Source organism: Pyrus communis, chromosome 11 (assembly GCF_041283825.1).
Source record: "Pyrus communis isolate YQ-2024b chromosome 11, ASM4128382v1, whole genome shotgun sequence".
In the NCBI taxonomy this organism is placed as follows: Eukaryota; Viridiplantae; Streptophyta; class Magnoliopsida; order Rosales; family Rosaceae; genus Pyrus; species Pyrus communis.
The window spans coordinates 3,357,735-3,381,766 of NC_142575.1; the positions used below are offsets into that span (position 1 = coordinate 3,357,735).

A 24,032-nucleotide genomic window follows, 5' to 3' on the forward strand; every position below is an offset into this window, starting at 1 on the left:
TTACATATTGATAATCCTACTACCCTTTTTTTTTTTTTTTTTTTTTTTTTTTTTTGCTAAAAGCACTTTTGGCACTATCTTTTACCAAAAACTTACTTTTTTTTTCACAACTATTTATTCTCACACCACAACAAAAACAATTTAAAAAAAAAAAAAAAAAAGAAAAAAAAAAACACACAGCAACCCGAAAACTAGCCCAAACTAGCCCTCTGCGCTCCTGCAACTAAGTAAGGACCAAAATATTATGATTTATTGCTCATACAAGTTGTTCTTGTGTGTGTGCGCGTATAAAATCACAAATATAGGTAGAAATAGAGAGATTTTTTAGTGTAATCGACACATGAGATGGTACATCATGTGTCATTATTTAAATGATGAGATATATGTGTTAAAAAGTTAATAACTTAAAAAATAAAATTTTCCACCATTTACATAAAAACACGTGGTGTACCATTTATATTTTCGTCACAATTAAAATTTTCTCGTTGAAGAGTCTAAGATGTCAGGTGAGAAAGCAATACATATGCACAACGCGTAAGGAGTTGGATCGTATGGTGTGGTAGGCAGCGCATGTAATTAGGGAAGGTAATATGATTAGCATAAGGTACGACCACGCCCCGTCAAATCTAATTTAACGGCAACCTAATACGACGCCGTCTAAATATCCTAGGAATGCTAGAAGATCTGAAAGTGCATTGACATTTATTTTTTTGTCTCTCCCAATAAGTTATATTATCTGTTTTCGTATGGTAAACTTTCATTTGAAGTCGTAGGTTGTGCCTTGTGCGTGTTTGAGTGCCATAAGACTTTTCGTGTCGAGAAGTTAGCACTAGTCTTCCATTTGCGTATGATTTTCCGGCCATGCTGACGTAAACGGGCAGGCTCCGTTTGACCTAGCTGAGAAAGTTCGAAATATTTTTCGATTGAGGCTTCATTTTAAAACTAACCGAGAATGAAGAAGTGACTCAATTCTTTATAAGCAAGTGTTTGAAATTTCTTCAATACGATCGATATTTCTATGAAAAAAATCAAAGAAAGATATGGAAACGGAAAGTGAAGTTTAAAGTTCACTCCATATCAGATAAACTCTTAAATTTTGACTAATATCGACAGATTTTGTTGATATTTTAAACATATCAGTTGAATATCGAAGAAAATTTTATATTTCGTTTAAACCAATATTTGACATTCCTCAATATTTTTTTTTTTTAATTTTCACGTTTTTTAGCAAATTTCTGTTATTTCTATAAAAATCAACCGATATCGATATTTCTATAAATTTGCATATTGATCAATATTTTCAACGATATTAATATTTTAAACACTACTTATAAGTTCATGCGAAGTTTCTTAAATCTGCAATTTATGATTTATAATCCTAACAAGCCTCTCTTACATATAGTCATTTAATTTTCATGATAAACAACAACATATTGAACGAAGTAGAACCGCATGGGCCGTTGAGCCCTGCAATTGAGAAAAAAGAAACATTTCTCTTAAAGTTGACCAGGGGTTGTCTAAGGATGGTGGAGAAAGAGATTATTAAAAAAAAATAATTAAATAATAGAAGTTGATATTTGAGAATTTGAGATAGATTTATGGACAAAGTCCAACGTCATTTGAGTAAGCAATACTACTTTGTTTTTATAAAGAAAAAAAGATAACTACATATCTAAGCAATCAATTGCTCCTTCAAATTCTTTAGGGCCATCACATCATCGGTGATGACTCTATTTTTTATTTCATTGAGGTGTATCATACGATTCACATGAAATTGTTATTGACATTTGAAAAAAAAAAAAAAAATCATTTTGCACTTCTCAAAGGACAGTTTTTCACTAATGTTGTTTGAGAGATAACTAGCATGACGAATTTCTTAGAGTGTCTTCTCAAAGTGTAGTTTATTCTTCGTGCAATTTTTTCTTTTTGAGGGACGAATACAAGATGATGAGATGCTGGGTAGAAACCCAATATTGTAGTGGATAAGTACGTATGGTTGAATATTAGTGGATAAAATGTTGGGTTTTCATCTATGCGTCTGGGGTTCGAAAATTCTCATATCATAAATTATTGTAATACTTTCGAACCCTTCCCCCTCCCTTAATAATAATAATTTTGTAAACAGCATTTTAGTTAAAAATTGTCACTGAGATTTAAAATCGATAGAAGTGGTCCATGAGTTTGTCAACCATCAATCATTTTAGTCATTCTGTGAAAAATATTTGTTAAATAAGAAACAAAATAACAAAAATACCCTTATTTTACTAAACAATAGGCCAAAATGATTCAACAAAAATTGAGAGTATTTTTTGTCATTTTTTTCAATTATTTAATGAAGATTTTTTACGGAAGAACCAAAATAATTAATGGTGGGCAAATTCAGTGACATGTTCTATCAATTTTAAATCTTAATGACTAAAGTGAGGAGTTATGCGAATCTTATGAACTATTTTGACTAAAAAAAAAAAAAATTATAAAGTGTAAATATCAATTTCCATATATTGTTGCAAACCAACTTAATATACTATATATGCTATTATTTTTTTTCTTAGTTAAACCAGATTTCCTTTTGTACATTGAATTGTGGAGAAAAATGCATGGTAAGCATTTTCTTTGTTTGGAATGGATTTGATAAAACTAATTGCCGTAATAATGCCTCTTATTTCTAAGGGCAGAACACGCTTTGCACCTGTATGGTTTAGGGCATGTATCAATTTAATTTCACACGTATTAAAATTTGGCAAAAAAAGCGTTTAAAAGCATCTCCAAAGGAGATGCGAAAACATCCATGTAGGTATATAACAGTAAAAAATGACAGCAAATTCTCTCCAACCGAGCCTTCAATTTCCTACGTGGCGCTGAGTCAATTGAAGGCAAAGCCTTTTGCTGTCAAATTTGACAGCATATGTCAAATTTATTAAAGAATTTTTTTAATAAATTAATATAATATATAATAAATGTTGTTGTGTTTTTCAAGTTTTTGATTGGTTGTGTCAATCATTGAACCCCACAAAAAATTAAAAAATTTAATAAATAACATTATTATTTGACATATCGGGTGGAACAAAATATTACATAAAATGTCAATTTGCCACATAAGCTATTAAATATCATTTTGATGTTTAAAATTTGACACATTATTTGGAGATGCTCTAAGTGACAAGTTGTTACGTGTTTGACTCTCCATTTATGAAGCTATCAAGTTAACCGCAATGTGAATAAGGAAAATGTCACTTTAGGCATGCTTGTTGTACAACTGCTCATTATTTGTTTGGAATAACTTTCAAATGCATGTCGGTATGTTTTTTAAGAGAAGTGATAGCGATTTTTCATTAGTAACAAAAACAATTATAAGGGTTATCACATGAGTTTTCATCGATCTAGTGATATTTGCACAAACAATCATAAAGATTAATTCCTTAGTAGGCTACCCGCAAACAGCAACAACATTGATGATAGCACAAGCACCAACATAGATTCACCACAGATACGGAACTATGAATTTAAACCGGAGCAACGTAATGCCATTGCCAACAAACGAAACCACGTCAAACCATCGCTTAAGATTTAATTATGTGTCTTAAAAGTGACGCTTGGATATTGGGATTTTTTGGTCATTATCTTTAACTTTAGTGTACCATTCATACATCCAAGATTCTAAAAAGGTCAGAACCAACATAGAATTTGGTGGACTGAGACTTCATCGAGAAGGATGTGCAAAATTCAACATTGGACGAAGCACAACTCATACAACTGACCTAATTGCTTCTCAGACTATTTAGAAATCAAGGGAAGAGATCTCCTCCGAATCTCTTCCACCAAATCCTAGGGATCTAGACATTTGAAATTTGATTAAACGGTTATAATTATTATAATTTTTAGAGGGGCCCTTTATTTGTAGCCGTTGAATCAAATTTCAATGATCGGATCTCCGAATCCCTAAGATTTGATGAGAGAGGTCTGAAGAGGATATCTTTCTAGAAATCAAGATTCTGGTGGGACCCACTCCCAACTTTAGCCAAATATTATCACTAAACTTTTATTTTTTGTTGTTTATGTTCCCATAAATACTATAAATCCTTTTCGGGGTAACATTTCCATATATATATATATATATATATATATATATATATATTTGAGCGTACAGAAAAGGAAATTTAATCACAAATAATAGTTTAGGAAAAATGAACCAAAATTAATTCTGGTGGTCGCAGCAGCGTTACTATATGATGCTAAAGCAACCACGACAACAGAAACATACACGGAGACGGACCCATTTCAATTGATTACATTCAATCTGATAGGATATTTTTTAACGTGTCGAAAACACGATTCAGTACATCAATTTTTTAACATGCCAGATCGTATTTTCGATACACTGAAAAATTTCTCCAATCCTACTGATAGCTCTGTGGGCTTCACAAATAATGTTATAAGCAGACACAGACACGTTATTTTTTACATGCGTTAAAAAAATAGCTCCATATGTGATACTAATGAAATATTTAAGTATATGTGTCAAGTTGCAAGGCTAATTTTGGAGAGAGACTTCCCTAAAGATCTTAGTACTCATAACAATAACGTAATGATAGGTGAAAACGCTAAAATATACGAAACTCCTTCTTTACTCTTCTAGGATGCACCAGAGCTTACCAGAGAGCTCAATTAAGTCCTTCTAACTTAACTTCGTTATACTTTTCACAAAATTAACACGCATACATGTCACACTCATAAGAATAAATTAGTTTTTAAAAACATAAATTTACTCGTGCCTCTCAAATCTCAACTATTAATCTCATACTCATAAATTTAAATCGCAACAAGTGAAACTTTTTATTTTTTGAACAAACAATATTATCTATACTAAGAGGAATTATGTGAGCTTAGCCTCACAATGGACTAGCAATAATGTGGTTCAAACTCGCCATTGGTGAAAATCGAACCTAAAATCTTTCACTTACAAGTAAAGAATATCACTAAACCGTAATACTAAGTAGCCGCAATAAGTCAAACTTAGAGGTGAAGAACATCAAAGTTTTTATTTTGTTGAAAAAGGACGAACGTCACACTATTAGCCGAACAAACATTTGAACGTCTCCCATCTCCCTCCACCTACCCGCTCGTTTACCTACTCCCCACACGCCCACACACTTTTCTCCAACCCTATCTCCGTCCAATCTAACGCCGTTACACTCCGCATTCACGCCTTTACGTCTTCCACCCACCCCCCACTGACACATGACCACGCAACCCACCTAACGTCCGCGAAACCGTGTCCCTCTATAAAACGCAAACCCGAAACCCCCAAAACGCCAGTTCACTCTCCCACACAACTCTCTGCATTTCTGCTCAGCCCACCCACCATATCACTCGACACACCCACAGAGGCAATGGACCTCCTCCTTCTGGAAAAGACCCTTCTGGGTCTCTTCGTCGCCGTCATCGTCGCCATCGCCATTTCAAAACTCCGCGGCAAGAAATTCAGGCTCCCGCCGGGTCCCATCCCCGTACCCGTATTCGGAAACTGGCTCCAGGTCGGTGACGACCTCAACCACCGCAATCTCACCGACATGGCCAAGAAATTCGGTGACTGCTTCCTCCTCCGCATGGGGCAGCGCAACCTCGTCGTCGTCTCCTCGCCGGAGCTCGCCAAGGAGGTCCTCCACACTCAGGGAGTCGAATTCGGGTCGAGGACCCGAAACGTCGTCTTTGATATTTTCACCGGTGAAGGCCAGGACATGGTGTTCACCGTCTACGGCGAGCACTGGCGGAAAATGCGGCGTATCATGACCGTCCCCTTCTTCACCAACAAGGTCGTCCAGCAGTACCGCTACGGATGGGAGTCGGAGGCGGCGGCGGTCGTCGAGGATGTGAAAAAGCACCCCGAGGCGGCGACCAGCGGAATGGTGCTGCGGAGGCGGCTGCAGCTGATGATGTACAACAACATGTACAGAATCATGTTCGACCGGCGATTCGAGAGCGAGGAGGATCCCCTGTTCGTGAAGCTCAAGGCGCTGAATGGGGAGAGGAGCCGATTGGCGCAGAGCTTCGACTACAACTACGGCGATTTTATCCCGATCTTAAGGCCCTTTTTGAGAGGGTATTTGAAGATCTGCAAGGAAGTGAAGGAGAAGAGGATCCAGCTGTTTAAGGACTATTTCGTGGACGAGAGGAAGTAAGTTAATTCATTTTATTTATTAGTTTTAATTACTTTTACTTTTTAATTTTATTTTTGGTCGAGTAAACGTTATTAGAGTGCAATTTTCAACTCTCCTCTTTCAACCTCAAAAAGAATAAATAACTGTTATTTGAGAAATTTGTAATTACGACAGAAACATAAATGGTACGTTATGTGTTTTAGTTGAAATGGAGGAAATTTTTAATTTTTAAGTTATTAACTTTTTAGCATACATATCTTACTATTTGTATAGTAATACTTCATATATCATCATGTTTATCGGTCACACTGAAATATCTCTCTTATTATTTACCACCCGTTATTGGCCTCTTAAAAAAAAAAAAAAAAAAAGTTCTCTTCAAAAGATAAAAAGAATGTTAGATACACGAAATTGCCTTTATCGTTGACACTTGACATATTTTTTAATAATATAAGTCGGTCTCACGCATATCTCTAGGGATTGTCGGACTTCTAGAGAGCGTGACAAAAGTTAAAAAGAATTTTTATTCACGCTTTCCGGCTGTCATTATGTGTTAAGACTTAAGCGGGTGAAAATGATAGATCGAGAATGAATACCACCATTAATAGTATGTCACGCTCGAGTTAGTCTTTTATACTTTTGTGTGATTTCAATACGAAATGATACGACGATTAAAATGAGCGTGTGAAAATTATTGACTCGTTTTTTTTTTCTCGGTATTTTTGAGCAGGAAACTTTCGAGCACAAAGCCTACAACAAACGAAGGGTTGAAATGCGCCATCGACCACATCCTCGACGCGCAGCAGAAAGGAGAAATCAACGAGGACAACGTTCTCTACATCGTCGAGAACATCAACGTTGCTGGTGAGTAGACCCACTCCTTATAATATTAACTCTTAACATGACAACATAGTAAATCTATTTGGAAGAGGATCATCTCCAGATCTACTTTGTGAGAATCCTAGGGATCCACATATCCTAGTGTTTATTATACATCATGTGATCAGTTTTCGTCAGTTATTATTTATGTTTAATTTTATATTAAAAAAATTAAATGATTTCTGATCGCACGATATACAATAAATAATTAAGATGTGAAGATCTTTAGGATCCCACAAAGTGAATCCGGATGGGATTCAATTCCAATCCATTTTTACTTATATGACATGAATTAAAAATGATTGTTAGGATTATTATAATTCATCACTTTGAATTTTGATATTTAAATTTAATAAAAATTAGTCCTAAGATTAGCCACTGTCAAGCTATTTTATTGTATTTCTCATAATATTAATTTAACTTTGAGCAAAAATGAAAGATCCTATAAATAATTATTTTTCGTAATTGGAGGCCGGCAAATTAGATAAGGTTCTGAGATTCATATCTATGGAAGTGCATTACTTTGCAAACCAACTTTTCATCCCCACCCTATATATCTTTTTATAACATGGTGGTAATTAAATATTTATTTTCTTGATGGAGTCACTAAAATATGAAAAATAATTATATGGTTTTTTAGCTCCCCCGTATGCCAGGGATAAGGATTGTCTACCCTCCAACTTCTCGTGTCTTCTTGTTTTATGTAATCACAGTTAAGTCACATCAATATTTGATATATATATTTTTATAAAGATAATAAGATAAAAATAAATAGTAATATAAAATATTAACGTAACTTAACCGTAATCACATAAACAAAAAAAACACGGAAGGACAGACAATCCTTGTCTGTATGCTAGTGCTTACATGTGGTGGAAGGCCTACAGGCCCCAATGATGTTACGTAAAATTGTTTTTAGCTTACGTAAATATTGCAAGAGCCACAAAGTTTCTATTGGATACGTCGCCGTCTTTGGTTGTCCCGTTTTGATCCAGTTGGCATACTTGTTTAGGCCTAATACTTGTGTCACCGACATATCATCATGTGAGTATATTTTTGTGTGTGGAATTGGATCCTCTCCGAGGCAAAGATTCATTAACACGGACCGTTGAATTTTGATTCAACAATTACAATTATTATAACTTTTAAAGAGATTTCTTGTTTGTAGCTGTTGGATCAAAATCCAACGGTCTGTATTATTGGGTCAAGAGGATCTCGAGACTTTGCCTCGGAGAGGATCCAATTCCCTTGTGTCATGTAATGTACCACCTATCCCATTATTTATAACACACATATCCCACTATTTATAGAGTGTCATGTAATGTATCACCTAGTATTCTGATCACACTAAAAAATCTCTCCAAATCTAGGTTAGGTGTGTTGGTGAACAAATATGTTGCTTTTGATCTAAATTTGCTAAACCACTTGATTGTGCCTAAACAGTGGTTGTTCGTATCCTTTTATAACTTCGTTTTATATACAACTCACTTCTTTTTACCAACCTCATGACATTGACATGCAAACATGATCGCAATAGTTCTAATACAATACGATGACGTGGTATTATTTTAGGTTGTAATACGTGATTGTATTTGAATATTCACAATATTTCTTTGCAATGAGCTTTGTGCAAATTCAGTTAAGGTTGTTTAATTTTAAGAAAGACTAATGAAAAAAGTTTGAAAATTTTCAGTTTTAATGATAAAGATAAAATAAAGGGTAAAATGAATAGTATTATGATTAATTTTTTAATGTAAAAATATGGTTTTTCGTTAAAGTGAACAGTTATGAGTTTTTCGTTAAAACTCCTTCCATTTTAGGCTGCTAATGTTGCATTTCTCTATTGAACAGCTATTGAGACCACATTGTGGTCGATCGAGTGGGGAATTGCCGAGCTAGTGAACCATCCCGAAATCCAGAAAAAGCTGAGGAATGAACTCGACACAGTCCTTGGCCGCGGAGTTCAGATCACAGAGCCCGACGTTCATAAACTTCCCTACCTGCAAGCCGTGGTCAAGGAGACTCTCCGACTTCGCATGGCAATCCCACTCCTTGTCCCCCACATGAACCTCCAGGATGCCAAGCTCGGCGGGTTTGATATTCCGGCGGAGAGCAAGATACTGGTGAATGCTTGGTGGTTGGCAAACAACCCTGCCCTGTGGAAGAAGCCAGAAGAGTTTAGGCCCGAGAGGTTTTTGGAGGAGGAGTCGAAGGTGGAGGCTAACGGGAACGACTTCAGGTATCTCCCGTTTGGTGTTGGGAGGAGAAGTTGTCCTGGGATTATTTTGGCCCTGCCAATCCTGGGCATTACAATTGGACGTTTAGTCCAGAACTTCGAGCTTCTGCCCCCGCCAGGACAGTCCAAGCTCGACACCTCGGAGAAAGGTGGACAGTTCAGCCTGCACATCCTGAAGCACTCCACCATTGTGATGAAGCCGAGGGCGTAGATTGATGCTTGGGGAGGAAGATTTTGATTCTATGAAATATGATATTTGGTTGTGAAAATGTAAATTTATCAACTTCTTTCTTTCTTCTTCTTTGTTTACTTAGATTTATGAACTTTGAATTAATGGAAGGTTCAAGTAATAAACTTCTTTTTATTAATAAGTATTTATATCTTAGTTTTGATGAGTTTGTTTTTTGTTGATAGTATTGTACTTGATGTTCGAGGTAATGAATGAGCTTTACCCCCCAAGAATATGTGCGTGTGCGTGTAATTTGGGGGTTTGAAGTTAGGCACTTGTCATTCAATTCCGACCCTTTACCTAACACACATATCGATACAAGTGATTCAGATTTTTGAAATTTAATCCAATGATAACTTTAAAGAGAGTTTCTGTTTTTAACCATTAGATAAAATTTTAATGTTTTGGATCACTTGATCAGGTAACTTTAGTGAAAGAGATCTGAAAAATATATTTTTCCCTCGCCACCAACCCCTCTACATAGTTTCACTTTTTTATTCTCTTTTCATGGTTGCGAAAATTTGTTTGGTCTATTTTCACTAGCAACCTTTTCCCCTGTGCTTGAATTTAATCCATAGACAATGTGGTTTGCTCAACCTAAATTTCTTGACTTAAAACACACTTAACCTAATTTTATCATGATTGGTGCTGTCTATTGAGTAGACATGTGATGGTTTAGGGGGATTTTCCACTAAATTCTTAATGCCTGACATATTTACAAAAGTGATTTGAGTCCATCACTGGATTAAGAGCCCTTATGTGCTTTTAAAATGACTAAAAGTATTTTTTGAAAATTGTTTTTGGGTTCTAAAAGCACATTAAGTGTTTTTTTTTTTTTTTTTCAGGATTTAATAGCATTTTTACTAAGGATTGTTTCTAAAAAAAGTTTCACCAAAATCGCTTTTAGTCATTTTAAAAGCACATCCAAAGGAGCTCTAATTTAGGTAACATCATAGACATTATCCAACTACCCTTGTTACGTATTTCGGAAGGAAACACTGTTACTTGGATTCACGTCTCTCCTTAGATGGTAGTCATAGTCTTATTTGAGTACTTACACATACTTATCAACAGAGGGATTCAAACGATGCAATATACGTTGACACTAAGTGCACGAGACACTACGATGACGATAAATTCATTTTATCTTCTCCTCAGTCTTACCATTACAACAAAAAATTAACAAAAATGTACGAAAATGAGTCAAATTCTTGGGGGTGCCAGAATTTTCCGTGCAAAATCTATTAAAATTCGTATTTAAACACTTGTAATCAACGATTTAAAACTTAAATTTAAAGATATGTGAACCTTTTTTTGTTAATTTTTCTTTTATCTAAATCTAAACTATATGTTAATAGAACCCTCTTTCTCAACCAAAAGAGGGTGAAAGACTATTTAACAAAACTAAATGTTGCTATTTTTTGTTTAAGCCTTACTTACGGGTGATTTTTTTTTTTTGGTGAAGAAGCTATAGAATCTACACTAAGGGGATGTGGTGAGTGGTGTGTTAAGCCTTACAAGGGACTTACCATGATAATATGGTTCAACTTTGCATTTGTCGAGAATCGAATCTAAGATCTCTCACTTACAATGAAAAGGAATATCACCAGCGTAATATTAAGTGGCACCTACAGGTTATTTTAACATTTCTGATTTAAAAAAATACACACACACACACACACTGAATATACATTTTAACATCTCTATATTTTTCATTTATTTTTTTTACATTTCGGCTTAATATTCTACTAAATATACACTTGTTGCTCAATAAATTATAAATCTGTTTCCAAATGCATCATAAAGATTTACTTAATTCTCGCAGAAAATATTTCAAGAAAATAAAAAAATTTCATTTTTTATAAAAAACGTGGATCAACACTCACGATTTTTAGTCGATTTTGCAAATTTGTACATAAATCACTGATCAATCTATTTATTTTCACACGTGACATTTTGGCATTCATAATAATTTTTATCATTTTATTTATTTATTTATTTATTTTTATTTCTCTTACAGTCCTCACACACCCAAATTAGAGATAAACTAAGTTTTCATATTATTCCATGTCATGTACGGATAAGCTGACTTAACTGTGAAAGTGACATTTGATATGAGGCACCAAATGCACTTATCCTCTACCAGTCTCGTCCTCCAAAACCATCAAATCAAGTGATTCAAGTTCTTGAAATTTAATTAAATGACTAAAAATTATTATAACATTCAAATTTTTTTTATTAACTTATTTATTTTTAACCGTTGAATTAAATTTCAAAAATCCAAATCATTTGATTAGATGGTTTTGAAGAAATGATCTCTTTCCCCTCCACCAACACTTCCCCAATTTCTCAATTTCCACCGGCTGCAACTGGCTCTTGGCCAAGAAGAAGAACAGTAGCTTTTTCCCATGCCCCCATGATCCATCTGCCACCGACTTGTCAAACCGACAATTTAATCACACAATCATTCTCCCCGTTCTCCAACGTCAAACCCCTCCTAACAAAATTTGTATTATTATTAATTTTTTTTCTAAAAAACGATATTATCTACGTTAAGAGATAAATAAGTAAGCTAAGCTTTACAATGGACTAATAATAACGTGATTCAAATTCGTTTTTGCCGAGAATCGAACCTAAATCTCTCATTTACAAGTGAAGAAAAATACTATTAGACCGTATTACTATGTGGTTGCATTATTAAAGTATGTATGATGAATATGTCAAATTATAAAAATCAAATTATAATTGATTGCTGATGTGATATTCTAAAGTGAAATTATAATTGATTGTTGATGTGGCATTCTAAAGTTAAGTTCTGAGTTTGAAATCTTCAAGTCTCAGTTCCTCCCTTCCAAATATTGAATGTATAAAATATATAAAATAAAATAGAAATTGCTTTCTTTTCTTTTTCTTTTGTTAAACAATAGATTTATTAGGAAGCCGATGAAGTTTTGAATCCACATTGCAGTATAAGGACAATACTTCTTTCTACCACTATGGTAGATGACAACTTCTTCATATGGGTTAATTATTAAAAACAGCCTTCAATTTTTTGCAAAAAAATAAAGAAAAGTCTTCATTCATCTAGTCCTGTTCCTGCTCGTTCTTTTCATTTGGGCCAAAGTGAAAAGTTCACGTTCCTCTATTTCTCACTTAGCAACTACCCAACTAATTGTGAACTGAACACGTTTTATTCAAAATTGCCCAATCACTTGGCAGTGGGTACTAAATTGTTGACCCGACCAAATCGGCTGATTCAAATAGTAACGGTTAGTTTAGTTAGAATTTTCGATTTTTAGTACCAAAAAAAATCGGCGTCGTGCTCCCGCGGAGTGGGCGTTGGCTAGAGTTGGCGTTGTGGTCTCTTCGGAATTAGTTATTGGAAAACTTCAAAACCACACAGTTGGTGACGACTACTACAACGTTGCCGATAACTAGCTCCAGGGAGCCCACGACGCTGACTCCGGCCGATGCCCACTCTAAGGAAGCATGACACCGACTCCGGAGGCCAAAAAAGTGTATAGAAAGAAGAGGAAGGATGAGGATCCGGAGGTTTTGGTGGAACTGGCTCAGGAGAGGATCCTCTCCCCCGGCGAGCAGACCAAGTATTAAACTGATTATGATTTGATTTGATCACGGTTTTGAATTTTTGTATCCCATACCAAAATTTAATCATTAACTGCATGTTATGTAATTTATTAAATATAATTAAAAAAAAAATTCATTTAGCATGATTCAGTTAGTAAGAGGTACAATTCTAATTCCGATTTCAAAAAAAAGTTTAATAAACAATTTCAACATAAATCTAATTTTGACTCTAATTCATTCAAACTTCTCAACAATCCAATTTTTTATTAATTCAATTCTACTCATTCTAATTACGAATTAGTTAACGCGACAGTAGTTACTATGTTTCAATGTTCAACAAAAAATACAACAAATAAATTAACACTTTCGATATTATACATGCTTGGTACAATCAAAAGCACTTTTCGATAATGTTTGAACAAAAAAAAAAAAAAAATTGCTTCACGAAACACGTCCCCGTACAGTTTTTTAATTAAATTTTTTGACATTGTTTCTAAATTTTTTATACAAGTGCTTTCCATAGAAGCACTTTTTAAACAAGGACCCGATTCAAGGACTAAAAAAAGCAGAAAAATTCGAGATTGGTGACAACTAACAAGGAAAAAGAGAAGAAAAGACGAAGGCGGAGGAAGAAAAAATGTAGGTCGTAACCAGGCCCTCAAATCAGAGAGAGTCAGAGAGAGCAGACATGCGGACCCTTTGCAATTCAATTTCCGTGCACATAACCATGATTCCTTCATTCCTTTTTACTCCAGAGCATCGACTTATTGTGCACGGATTCCATAAACTATTAACCACGGATCTGTAACCCTAATTAACACCCAACAAACCTAACTAATCTCACGGCCTAGTGAGTTTGATGCCGAACTCACGGCCTAGCGAGTTTGATGCCAAATTATTGTTGGCTAATTGTGTAGCTTATTTCATTCTCCCATGTCAACATGGTTGCCCAACTTAGAGGCTTTCTTATCTAGTACAAAGTTAATCTTAATTCTTCTATGGACTCAAATTTTGGAGCCTACAAGTATATCAAAGTCCTACAAGTATTTTGGAGCCAATATTTTTTTTTTGCTAGAGCGATAACGTTAGTGGGTAAAATAATTGTTATTAGGAAGAAAGGAAATTGGTTATAATTGATCCGTGGTAAAGTGCATATGCATGATTCTTTCAAGTTGGGAGTAGCAACAAAAACACCAAAAAAGAATACAGACAAGGAGAAATCAGATTGGGCTTAAGTTAGCCCAACTCGTGCTGAGCCCAACCCGGATGAGATTGGATCCACAACCCAACTTGAAGTCGTGACCGTACATATTTCATATTTTCATTGATAAACACGCGCCAAAAATAACCGAAACAAAGTTTTCAGTTGGCTCCGATTGCCTTCTATCACAATCGTCGATTCATCGTCACCAAACCACCTTCGTTTTCTTTCAATTTCAAAGAAGCAATTAAAACCTCCGAATTCGCAGAGCCACCTCCAAATTACTGAATCGGTGCTCGCTCACTCAGCAAGCAGCAATCCCGAGTTTTCAGGTGAATCGGTGCATCTCTCTCTCTCTCTCTCTCTTAGGGTTTAAGTTTGATTAACTAGGAAGTGCTTCTTCGGAATTCAACCATAGTCTGTGATCGAATTGAGATTCTGTTTGCGATTTCGAGATTTCAATGTTTATTTCTGTGTAATTTGATCGTTTCATAGAAAATTTGTGCATTTTGATCGTTGTTGGGCTCAATTTTCAGGGTTTTTGTTTTCCATTTCCATTTTTCTGTAAGTGTTGGGACATTTGTGTATCTTCCTCAAATAATGCTTCACATACTAATTACTGTTCCATTTTTAACCCTTGGGAGTGAAATTTTCAGATTGATTTTTTAAATATGTTGCAATGGATGGGAGGATCGAGGCGGAAAGTAACGGCTGTAAGTGTGATATAAAATTATTTCGGATTCATGTTCTAATTTTAAATCTTTCGCGGCATATCCTGGATTCCGAAAATGGGAGGTTGAAATTTTGTTCTGACATGTTAGCATTTGTTTCATGCATGTTACCTCTTTGGTTGAATCGGGGAAACTTCAGTCAAGGAAGTCTACACAGCAGAGGTACAAAAGACTTGTTTTTATCAGCAACAAAAGTTCACATATTGCATCGATTTCGTAGCACCGATGTAACATAGTAATTGAAATGTAAAATTAAATGGTTATTATACAAAACGTTTTGCTATCGAACTGTATATAAATTTTGGTGCATTTTTTTCAGAAGAATAATGCTGTTGAGCATATGGTTCTAACTTTTAAGACTTTAAGTTTATATTCTGTTAGATGCAGCATATCGATATGTTCTGAGTCATTATGAACATCCTTTTGATTGTCAAGGCAAAAGCAATACTTTGAACAAAGAAGAAGACAACAACAGCGTCAGGGGCAAACAACTGGGTTAGAGAGTTACGCAGATGGCCTAAACATATCTGAACAGCATCACAAAGAACATCGATCATTGGATATTCTCAGTTTGCTGAACTTATCAACAACTGCTCAAGAACACAAATCTTCTTACCCATATCGTAAGTTCCTAATATCTTAAAAATTCGGTAAGTCCCTAGGAACATTTTTCATTTCTCCCAGATTTTATATAGTCGGTGATATGACCCTGCAACTAAAACTAATTGAACTTACTCTTTAGCTTTGGTATTGTGACTATTTTCAATAAGTAAACTATTTTCTCTCTTTCCCTTTGTTTGTCACTTTTGCACCCATATAAGGAAGGGAAGATCTTGAAGTCAATGCTTTAAGACCAAAGTGTGATATCACAAAGGATTCACCAAAAATACCTTCAAAGATGGTTGCTCCTCTCACCTCTGTTGAAGTTAACAAAGCAAGTATGCTTTCTACTTTATTTTCTTTAACTTTTAGGGCCCCTTCTTCCCCATCCTGTTTTTCCATCTAAACGTTTCTCTGTCTGTACTTCTTAAGTGGATACACCATGTTTTAATGGATTATTTTTATATGATGATACAGGAGCTGAATCAGGCTTTCAAGTGGAGATTGCATCTCCGAAAAAGTGAGTGATATGTGTGTGTGCACATGTGTACTCTTTGTGGAATATCATCACACCCATACATAGCTATATCTCACCAAACTCATTTCAAAGCCTTATTTTTACTTGTAACTGAATAAATAAATCTAAGCTACTTTGGTTTCAAGTGGTTACAGTTCACTATAAACAGTCAGTTGACTTTGTACATATAGATTGTGGTCTTGTTGCTGGTAAATTGATAATAGTAATCACAATTGTGTGCATAGTTGCTTCCATGTGTGATTGTTTTGCATCACAGGGTTAAGCTTAGTGATTCGCTTAATCATAACAAGTCCTGCAATGAAAACTGGAGAGAAGGCACGGAGCAGCGTAAGTATAAAAGCATTGAATACAGTTTTGAACTTTCTTACTTTCTAACTTTTGGTATCAGTCCTTACAGATTTAGCTTGCGAAAACAGTTTAGAAGTTGGTTGTCAATAGAACTTTGCCATAGTGCCTTGAAAGCCACTTCCTTGTCATTTCAGGTTTTTAGATACACCTCTGAGTATTGAAGCTTTTTTTCATAAATTGCTCCTTTCTGTTTCAGAGTGTTCTGTACTTGATTTTCTTGGCGATGATGGGTTGAATGACTATGTAAAAGAAAGCCCAGTACATGAAGATCATGTTGCATTTTCAGTTGAAGGTATAATTCTGTTAATTCAGATCCTTAAGTAATATCTTCTATTTCGTATTCCTCTATACAACACGAACTACTGTCCACCATTGTGTTGCTCAAATTTTGCGGTCTCCTTTATACTTATGACTAAAAGCTCAATTTTAATTGGAAGAGTTGCTTCATAAGGTTATTCCCAACTCTCTGGAAGTAAGATGCAGGTGTTATAGGTTGTAGTGCTTCTTTACTTGAAAAACAATAAAAAATATACTAAAATAATTGTTTGTCGAACAATTGACATCGTGTAATTCCCATCCCTTCTTAATGAAGCTGTTGAGTCCATGAGAAACAGTGCCTGCTATTTTTTTTCCTGATGTTGGTTGATATGTGTTTTCACTGCACATCCTTACTTATCAGGTTTGGGTAAAATGGGAATGGAAACACCAGTCCATTCACCAAGACAGCCTGGAAGGTAACGATTCCCAACTGTTGTTCGGTCAGCTAAGGTTGTTGCTAACTAGGATGCTACACTTGTCAAATATTTCTTATTTTCCATGAATGGCTTTCACCAATTTAATGGAAATCTTATATTTAAATACCAAAAGACAAGTAATAGCGGAGCTTATACATTTTTGGTCAAAAGTGGGGACTCCAAATTTAAAAGAAGATTCTAACTTTGTCTGCACATGGCTTAAATTTCTGTGATTGTAGAACATTCTCCTATGATTGCTCCTCACCCTTGAATGCTGTGAGGGGACAAAAATCATTCAACAGTCATAAGCATCTGGATGACTTTGAAATTGAAATGGTGAGAGGCATTATTGATTGAATTCTTATCGTGTAATCTTAAATTTTCCATGCACTTTAACTCTTAAGTGACTTATTTGTGCAGTCACTTTTATCTCTCTGATATATGAACCCTTGTTTAGTATCTTTATCCTGTACGATCCATTAAAATTTTCATTTGGAAGAGCTAGATTATGCTCTCTTCTTTGGGTATAAATTAGTTTCTTCTGATGCAGGATGCAATGATGCAAGATATCAATATTCCCCCATATAGCAGTGCTTTAGAGTTTTCTCCTGATCCAATGGATTCATTCAGTAGTTCAAAGCAAACGCTATCAAAGGATGATGGTCACAGTGGTAGATTAGATAGTTATTATGGGTGCAGAAGAATCTTTGACGATGCTGAAAATTTCAGAAAAGATAAATGGGATGGTAAATACTTCTGCCTTGAGTTATACTGTGCCCTTTATTACAGTTGACACTTTGCAAGAGAATGTAATATCTAACATTTCATCATTTCTGTTAGCCTGATATGCATTATTGACCCATTCCCTATGGGTTATCTGACATTGCTGCATGTAATTATTTATTCTAGATCTCTAGGTTCAATTTTCATGAAAATCTAGTGAAATTTTACTTTGGAAATATGACCTTTGATTTTTTTACTTCTAATGAGTCATGAGAACAGTGTATATATTATATTCAACATGATATGAACTTTACTAGTAGCATGCAACTGCAACAAAAAAAATACTAGTAATTTTTTCTGAGATATGCTTGTTTTCATTTCCGTAGCAAGTAAATGAGTCCATGAAACAGAAATGTAATCGGTTATTTTGTGATCTTTCTGTTATTTACATTATGATGGTTAACTATACTAGTACTCTTCATTCTGCTCGACCAATGGCCTTCTGATAGGGTTCAAATATAGGATGGTATGACTTATTAATTGTCTACCAGGTCGGCCATGTTTCCCAGAGGAATACACTTTTAATGAATGGGAACATGATTTATCATGGAAGAACTGGCAAAGTCAAATGAACTGTGCTTCTGATGATAATTTGATGCACGAAAAGTACCAGACGTCAGATTTTGCTTTTGAAGGATCCTTTTCACCGATAAGGTGCTTACTTAATTTCTACTTCTTCAGTTATCTTGTTTTGAGAAATTATATCTTCTTGATAGAGTCGTGGCATCTGTACAGGTCTGCTACAGGCATCACAGACAAGTTCGACATCTTAGGTGCTCTCTGTCTGAAACTCCTAATTGAACTCTGCGTGTAGAATCCTTTAACTGGCCTTTGTTTAGCTGTGTGCATATATAAAAATACAAATTGTTTGGGTTCAAGAAGCCATTACCTATATATTATATACTAGAACTTTTGCATCCTGAAATTGTTTTTGATTGGTCCATCATCTGCATTGCATAGTAGGATTAAGTTGTGAGTTGTGTCCATTTCTTATACCATGTTATGAAAGACCTTACATGGAAACGTTGTGCTAAAAATATGATATATTAGCTTTATATGAAATGGAATTGCTTGCCTTCATCTATGGATTTTTGTCCGATGCTTTGCTCACTTCTCTCTTATCAGAGGAACCTTCATATTTCAAGCACCAAAAATCAGAAAAGTATCATGATTTTATGGTTCCCAATGGAGCAAGGTACGCCTTCGGACTGAGCTAAATTTCTATCAGTAATGTAGACATGAACTCAAGGGTGTCTGCTTGTGATGTTAGACAGACGCCACGCAGTAGGAAGGAATTTTGATTTTGGTGGTGTAACCAGGCAACCAGATTGGTCTAGCTTTATGAATGAAAATGAAAGGGACAATTTGAGCTTGCTGAGGTAATTAGCGGCATTCTTTTGCTTAACGTTGATTTTCTTCCCCCACCCCTTACTCTGACTCATACAGTCATATGTTTCATTACCTTCTGTGTCTTTCAACAGTGAAGAGTCTTGCTCATCAAGTGCAGGTATATATATTAATTGAAAATATGTGGTGATTCAGAGTTAAATTTCTGCTATTGCCAATATGATAACCTTTACTCATAATAAATTTGTTCTTTTTTCCATTTTTTAACGTCAGTGAGGGACAATGCGATTGATAGTTCACTGTCAAAGCCAACCAGGAATTGGAGCAAGAGAAGACATGACAATGCATACGCTGACCCAGTATATCATTTGAATATAACTTCTACAGGAAAGACACAGATCAAAAGCAGGCATGTTGTTCAACCAGAGGATATTGCACATGGGTCAGGAACATGCACGAAGATGCCAGATTCGTCAAAGTTCAAACCATTCCACTACTCAAACTCTCCTCTCCAGGAAAAGTTTACCCCAAACTGCAATTGGTTCCCTGAGGAAGGATATCTGTCGGTTGACAATAATTCAGGTTGCAGATCTTTCCATCAAAAGTCAGAGACAAACTGCCCATCTGCAGGCTCTAAAATTTTGTTTGGAGATCCTTTCAGTGCAAGTCCTGTCCCAGAATTACATCTCAATCCTAGATCTCATTTTAAACCCTGCGAACCTGTTGCAAGTTCACCTTCCGGCAATTTGATTTCTGGGAACTTCGAATTTCATGACTCTCCTATGACCCCTAAGATTGGTTTTGGACCAAGAAAACAAGAGTCCCATTACTCTCATGGCGAGACACCATCTCCAGATTTATCAGCGCAGGAAAGTGTCAGCAAAGATGAGGGAAGAAAAGCTGAATCGCAGCAATGCCAAAAATCTAAGCTGGAGGAAGAACATTGTATTCTGAACAATCTGTACACAGAAAATCAACGATGGAACAAGAACAGTGAATTTGAGGAAGTAAAAGATGCAGCTTCGGGACTAACAGCAAGCATAAAACCAACCTTGCTTGAGCGGGTTGAGAAGACATCGTCATCTATGAACTCTCCAGCGAAATATGGAAGCATAATACAAAAGAAAGAGTAAGTGACACAAACATTGAAGTATTTTCTCTCCCTCGAGTTTATATGTTTGGTTCGCCAACTCTTTGAGTCTTAAAACCTATTCTATATTTGTACTAAGAGGTTTTTGTTGTTGACAGGGATTACTGTGGTTACGAAATTCCTATCCCATGTCCAAATCACAACGGAGGTACGTGTTTCTTCTTAACTGTCTTGAACTTCCCTTTAGTTTCTTGCCAACAAAGGTTCAGCAAATGTTTGTTTCTCAATTTTGTCGCAGGCTAATGTGCTTCATTCGCTTGTTTTTTACAGAAATGGAAGAGGCTGAGCTTCAGGAAACGAAGAAAGAAAGTAAACAGCAAAGTGATTTTGTTGACTCGTCCTGTCGGGTGATGATGCTTCAGAGCTATGTTCAGTTTCTTTGTGTGCAGAAGGTATTGGAGGAGGCAGCTGCACACAACGACCTAAAGAAGATATAACACGTTTGCGACATGGCAGCCACGGCTGACTTCCCTTTGACGTGAGGATTCTGTTGAATCAAACTGCACGGTACATTTTCGTTGTAAACATCATTTTCGGATGTGTAATGCATATCATACCGGTCTTGTAGATTTACGTTTTACAGTAGCAAAACGGAGCAGAAGGCAAAAAATCCCTGATCGTAATATGATTCAAAGAAATTAACAACGGTTACATTGTATCTCAGTGTTTGACGAATCAAACAAGACTGAAGTGTTGATGGATATAAATGTTAGGCCCTTTGGGATTCTGTTCTTGGATATTAAGTGCCCTTATAGAGGTCATCTTCCCCTTCATTGCTAGGGTTTCCGAATTCCTTTAAACGGCATTGCAATTTTATGACGTCCGATTGCCGGAGAGGCTTCAGAAAGAACTCTTCGGCTCCTTCCTCAAGGCACCTATTCAGGTCAGGAAAATTGAGGGATCAATAAACTGCTATATTTTCCCAAAAAATTAGAAGATAAATAAATTGAGATTCCTAGGTGAAGATTTTTACTTCTCGATTCGGGTAGGTATGTCCTCAGATGATATAACTACTACTGGTATCTCCTTCACGGTTGGCGATTCCTGTTTAAAGAGGGAGATTGGCAGGGTTAGATAAATGTTCTAGTTACAGCCATAATTAAAAAGTAGATGTGCTCCTGCTTAGGCTTTGACAATTTTTTGCATGACTCATTAACCCAATGTGAAACGACAAAAAAATAACAGGTTTTGGCTTGACTCGTTAACAAGTTGGGTTGTTATTGAGTTATCGGTTAGAAACTTGACAAGCATGACCTGTCTACTAGGTCTTATGCACTCGAGTTTGAATAGATAATGGATTTGACACGATAGGATTCGTTAAGATAACGGATATGACACGAATACGACAAGTATGACCTGTTTACCAGGTCTTATACAATCGAGTTTGAATTTTCCTTCCAATTTAATTTAGTTTAAAAGTAAAATATCGTTTGTGTAATTAAAAAAAAATCATGATTGAAATGGCCCTTCAATTATGCACTATACATTAAAGCATAAAATAGTCACATAATTATTTACCTTAATTTTTTTCAGAAGCTCATAACCTGTCATTCCTGGCATAGAGTAATCAGTGATGATCATGTTTACATTCGAAACCTGCAAAGACACGTGCATTGAATCTCAGAGTCAAATCGAAAAAACAAGAGGTACTTAGGTCGCCCTCTCGAGTTCTCTCTCGGTAGATTAGAGTAATTTAGAATATCGCTTTGTATAATGCGATTCAAGAACTAAACCACTTACAGTGTTGCCGAAGTTTTGTTGTCCATCTGCAAGCCCCAACAGCTCCAATGCACCATGTGCGTTTTCTGCAGTAGTCACTGCCATATAGAAAAGAAGAACCAAATATTATTACCTCCCAAAACTACTTATTCAACTTAATGAACAAATAAATCTTCTGAAAAACTATATGCCAAATAGTAATAACAAATCATAGAGTTCTTAGTTGATCTTAAAATACCAATAATGAGTCAAGATTTAGATAGATTAGGGGTTCCTCCATTTTAGCAAAAAAAAAAAAAAAGCTTATATAACTAAAACTATATTGCAAGGAACTTGTAACTTAAGTAGTTAAGAGTATTTAGCGATACTAATTTGGTTGCGTAAAGCCTTTTTTTCTTATTTTCCTTAACAAAAACAAAACTATGACTCATTAACCAATCACGTAATGGAGAAGAACTTATATGAAACCGATTTACCATTATCTAAATGTTTCGGTTTAATAATACAATGACAAAAGAGAGAAACTTACACATAACATTATTGAATCAAGATACCAAAAAAATGGTAGACCCAATCCACGTAATTTCTTCTCCTTCTAATGACCACCGTGACCCAACAACAACGACCAAGTAACCTTTAAAGTAGCAGTACCTTTGCATGCAGAGTTGGTGAGCAATTTTTCAGTGATTTTGCGGTCCACCAAACTATCATCGACAGCCAAAACATGTGGCTTTTCATCATCTTTCCACCCCAACCCCATTGATGCTGCGGCACAAGAAGAAGGCATATAAAATCATGAAAAAATCATATTGGTCACAGATATCTCGTCATCTTTTTAGGTGTTTGTGATATATATGATCATATATGAACATGTATGATTTGATATTATTGGGTACTAGCTGGGAACATTCCTCTGATCTCAAAAGTTTTGATTCTAATATTATTTGATCCTCTTCTTTATTTAAATTTTTCTTTGATATGTTAAGTCTAATCTTTTGAGATCAGCTCTTAGAGATTGATGATAATCCAGTCCAGCTCATCAAGATTTTTTGGTTTGTCTAATTAATCCTAGTTATACAGAATAAGTATATGCGATATAAAAGGATACCGAAAGATATATAGCACCATAATTAATGGAAGAATGCCCTCATGCATGTACCAATTAAGTAATTACCAACGTGGATAACCAACGCCCATTTGAATTTGAGCCATTGGTTAACCAAAAGAGCTGTTGGTCTCTGTTTTCTTGGCTGACGTGGGTGGCACACCTACATGCGTGGGGTTGCACTTTGCAGCAGTGATGGTGGGTTGTAGCGCGATCCTCATGTGGCGTGCGTGAATTTGAGCGCTTGTCGTCCAACTTCCTCTCTTACACTCACAAGTGGGCTTTCCCACTAACCCAAAGTCAAAAGTTGGCCGAAATTTGACCCATTTTTAAGTTTTAACCCAAAACTGAAAATTGGCCTAAGTGTTAGAATGAAATTGGCGGGGGGGGGGGGGGGGGGGGGGGGTGGGTGGGGTGGTGGTGGAATGGTGGGTGGGGTGGTGGTGGAATAGAAGCTTAAATTTGAGACTTCCTCCAAGAATTGGAGTTGGTCTAAATGTTAAATTTTGTTTTTAAAATAAAACAATATATATAATTATACAATGCGCAAATTATAATAGATTGATATTAAACTTATTATTTATGAAAATCAAACATAATACATCTTGCTTACAAGTAAAAAAATATCACTAAATTAAAGTAGTCAAAATTACGGACACTTACATAGTCGAGGACTAAAATTGAAA

The 24,032-nt window shown here is 35.6% G+C and overlaps 3 protein-coding genes and 1 non-coding gene across 8 annotated transcripts; 2 read left to right on the forward strand and 2 right to left on the reverse strand.

Annotated features, from left to right (window-relative positions):
- The first annotated feature begins 5,245 nt into the window (after window positions 1–5,245).
- On the forward strand, window positions 5,246–9,644 carry C4H (cinnamate-4-hydroxylase). The gene is made up of 3 exons (XM_068483723.2): window positions 5,246–6,175; window positions 6,889–7,022; window positions 8,889–9,644. Exons 1-3 carry the CDS (start codon window positions 5,391–5,393, stop codon window positions 9,482–9,484), a joined length of 1,515 nt encoding a protein of 504 aa, XP_068339824.2. The 5' UTR covers window positions 5,246–5,390; the 3' UTR covers window positions 9,485–9,644.
- Window positions 9,645–13,725: 4,081 nt separating this feature from the next.
- On the reverse strand, window positions 13,726–13,832 carry LOC137743966 (small nucleolar RNA snoR100). The gene has a single exon (XR_011069571.1). It is a non-coding gene; the product is annotated as a small nucleolar RNA snoR100 (small nucleolar RNA).
- A 613-nt stretch (window positions 13,833–14,445) lies between these two features.
- On the forward strand, window positions 14,446–21,259 carry LOC137741353 (uncharacterized). 5 transcript variants are annotated; one of them, XM_068481076.2, is made up of 19 exons: window positions 14,446–14,623; window positions 14,948–15,004; window positions 15,162–15,184; window positions 15,458–15,645; window positions 15,844–15,960; window positions 16,100–16,142; window positions 16,417–16,487; window positions 16,705–16,800; window positions 17,188–17,242; window positions 17,482–17,578; window positions 17,793–17,988; window positions 18,517–18,679; window positions 18,761–18,798; window positions 19,151–19,220; window positions 19,300–19,404; window positions 19,507–19,532; window positions 19,646–20,501; window positions 20,621–20,670; window positions 20,793–21,259. In XM_068481076.2, exons 2-19 carry the CDS (start codon window positions 14,963–14,965, stop codon window positions 20,957–20,959), a joined length of 2,403 nt encoding a protein of 800 aa, XP_068337177.2. In that variant the 5' UTR covers window positions 14,446–14,623; window positions 14,948–14,962; the 3' UTR covers window positions 20,960–21,259. The 5 variants fall into 5 exon arrangements, with proteins under 5 accessions (XP_068337177.2, XP_088535006.1, XP_088535007.1 ...); XM_088678880.1 differs by having other exon boundaries at window positions 19,345–19,404; XM_088678881.1 differs by having other exon boundaries at window positions 20,761–20,893.
- LOC137743205 (two-component response regulator ARR17-like) lies at window positions 21,251–23,028 on the reverse strand. Its single transcript, XM_068483088.2, has 5 exons — window positions 22,893–23,028; window positions 22,263–22,339; window positions 22,041–22,118; window positions 21,496–21,566; window positions 21,251–21,397 (listed from the first exon to the last, which is right to left on the reverse strand). Exons 1-5 carry the CDS (start codon window positions 23,026–23,028, stop codon window positions 21,262–21,264), a joined length of 498 nt encoding a protein of 165 aa, XP_068339189.2. The 3' UTR covers window positions 21,251–21,261.
- Window positions 23,029–24,032: the final 1,004 nt, after the last annotated feature.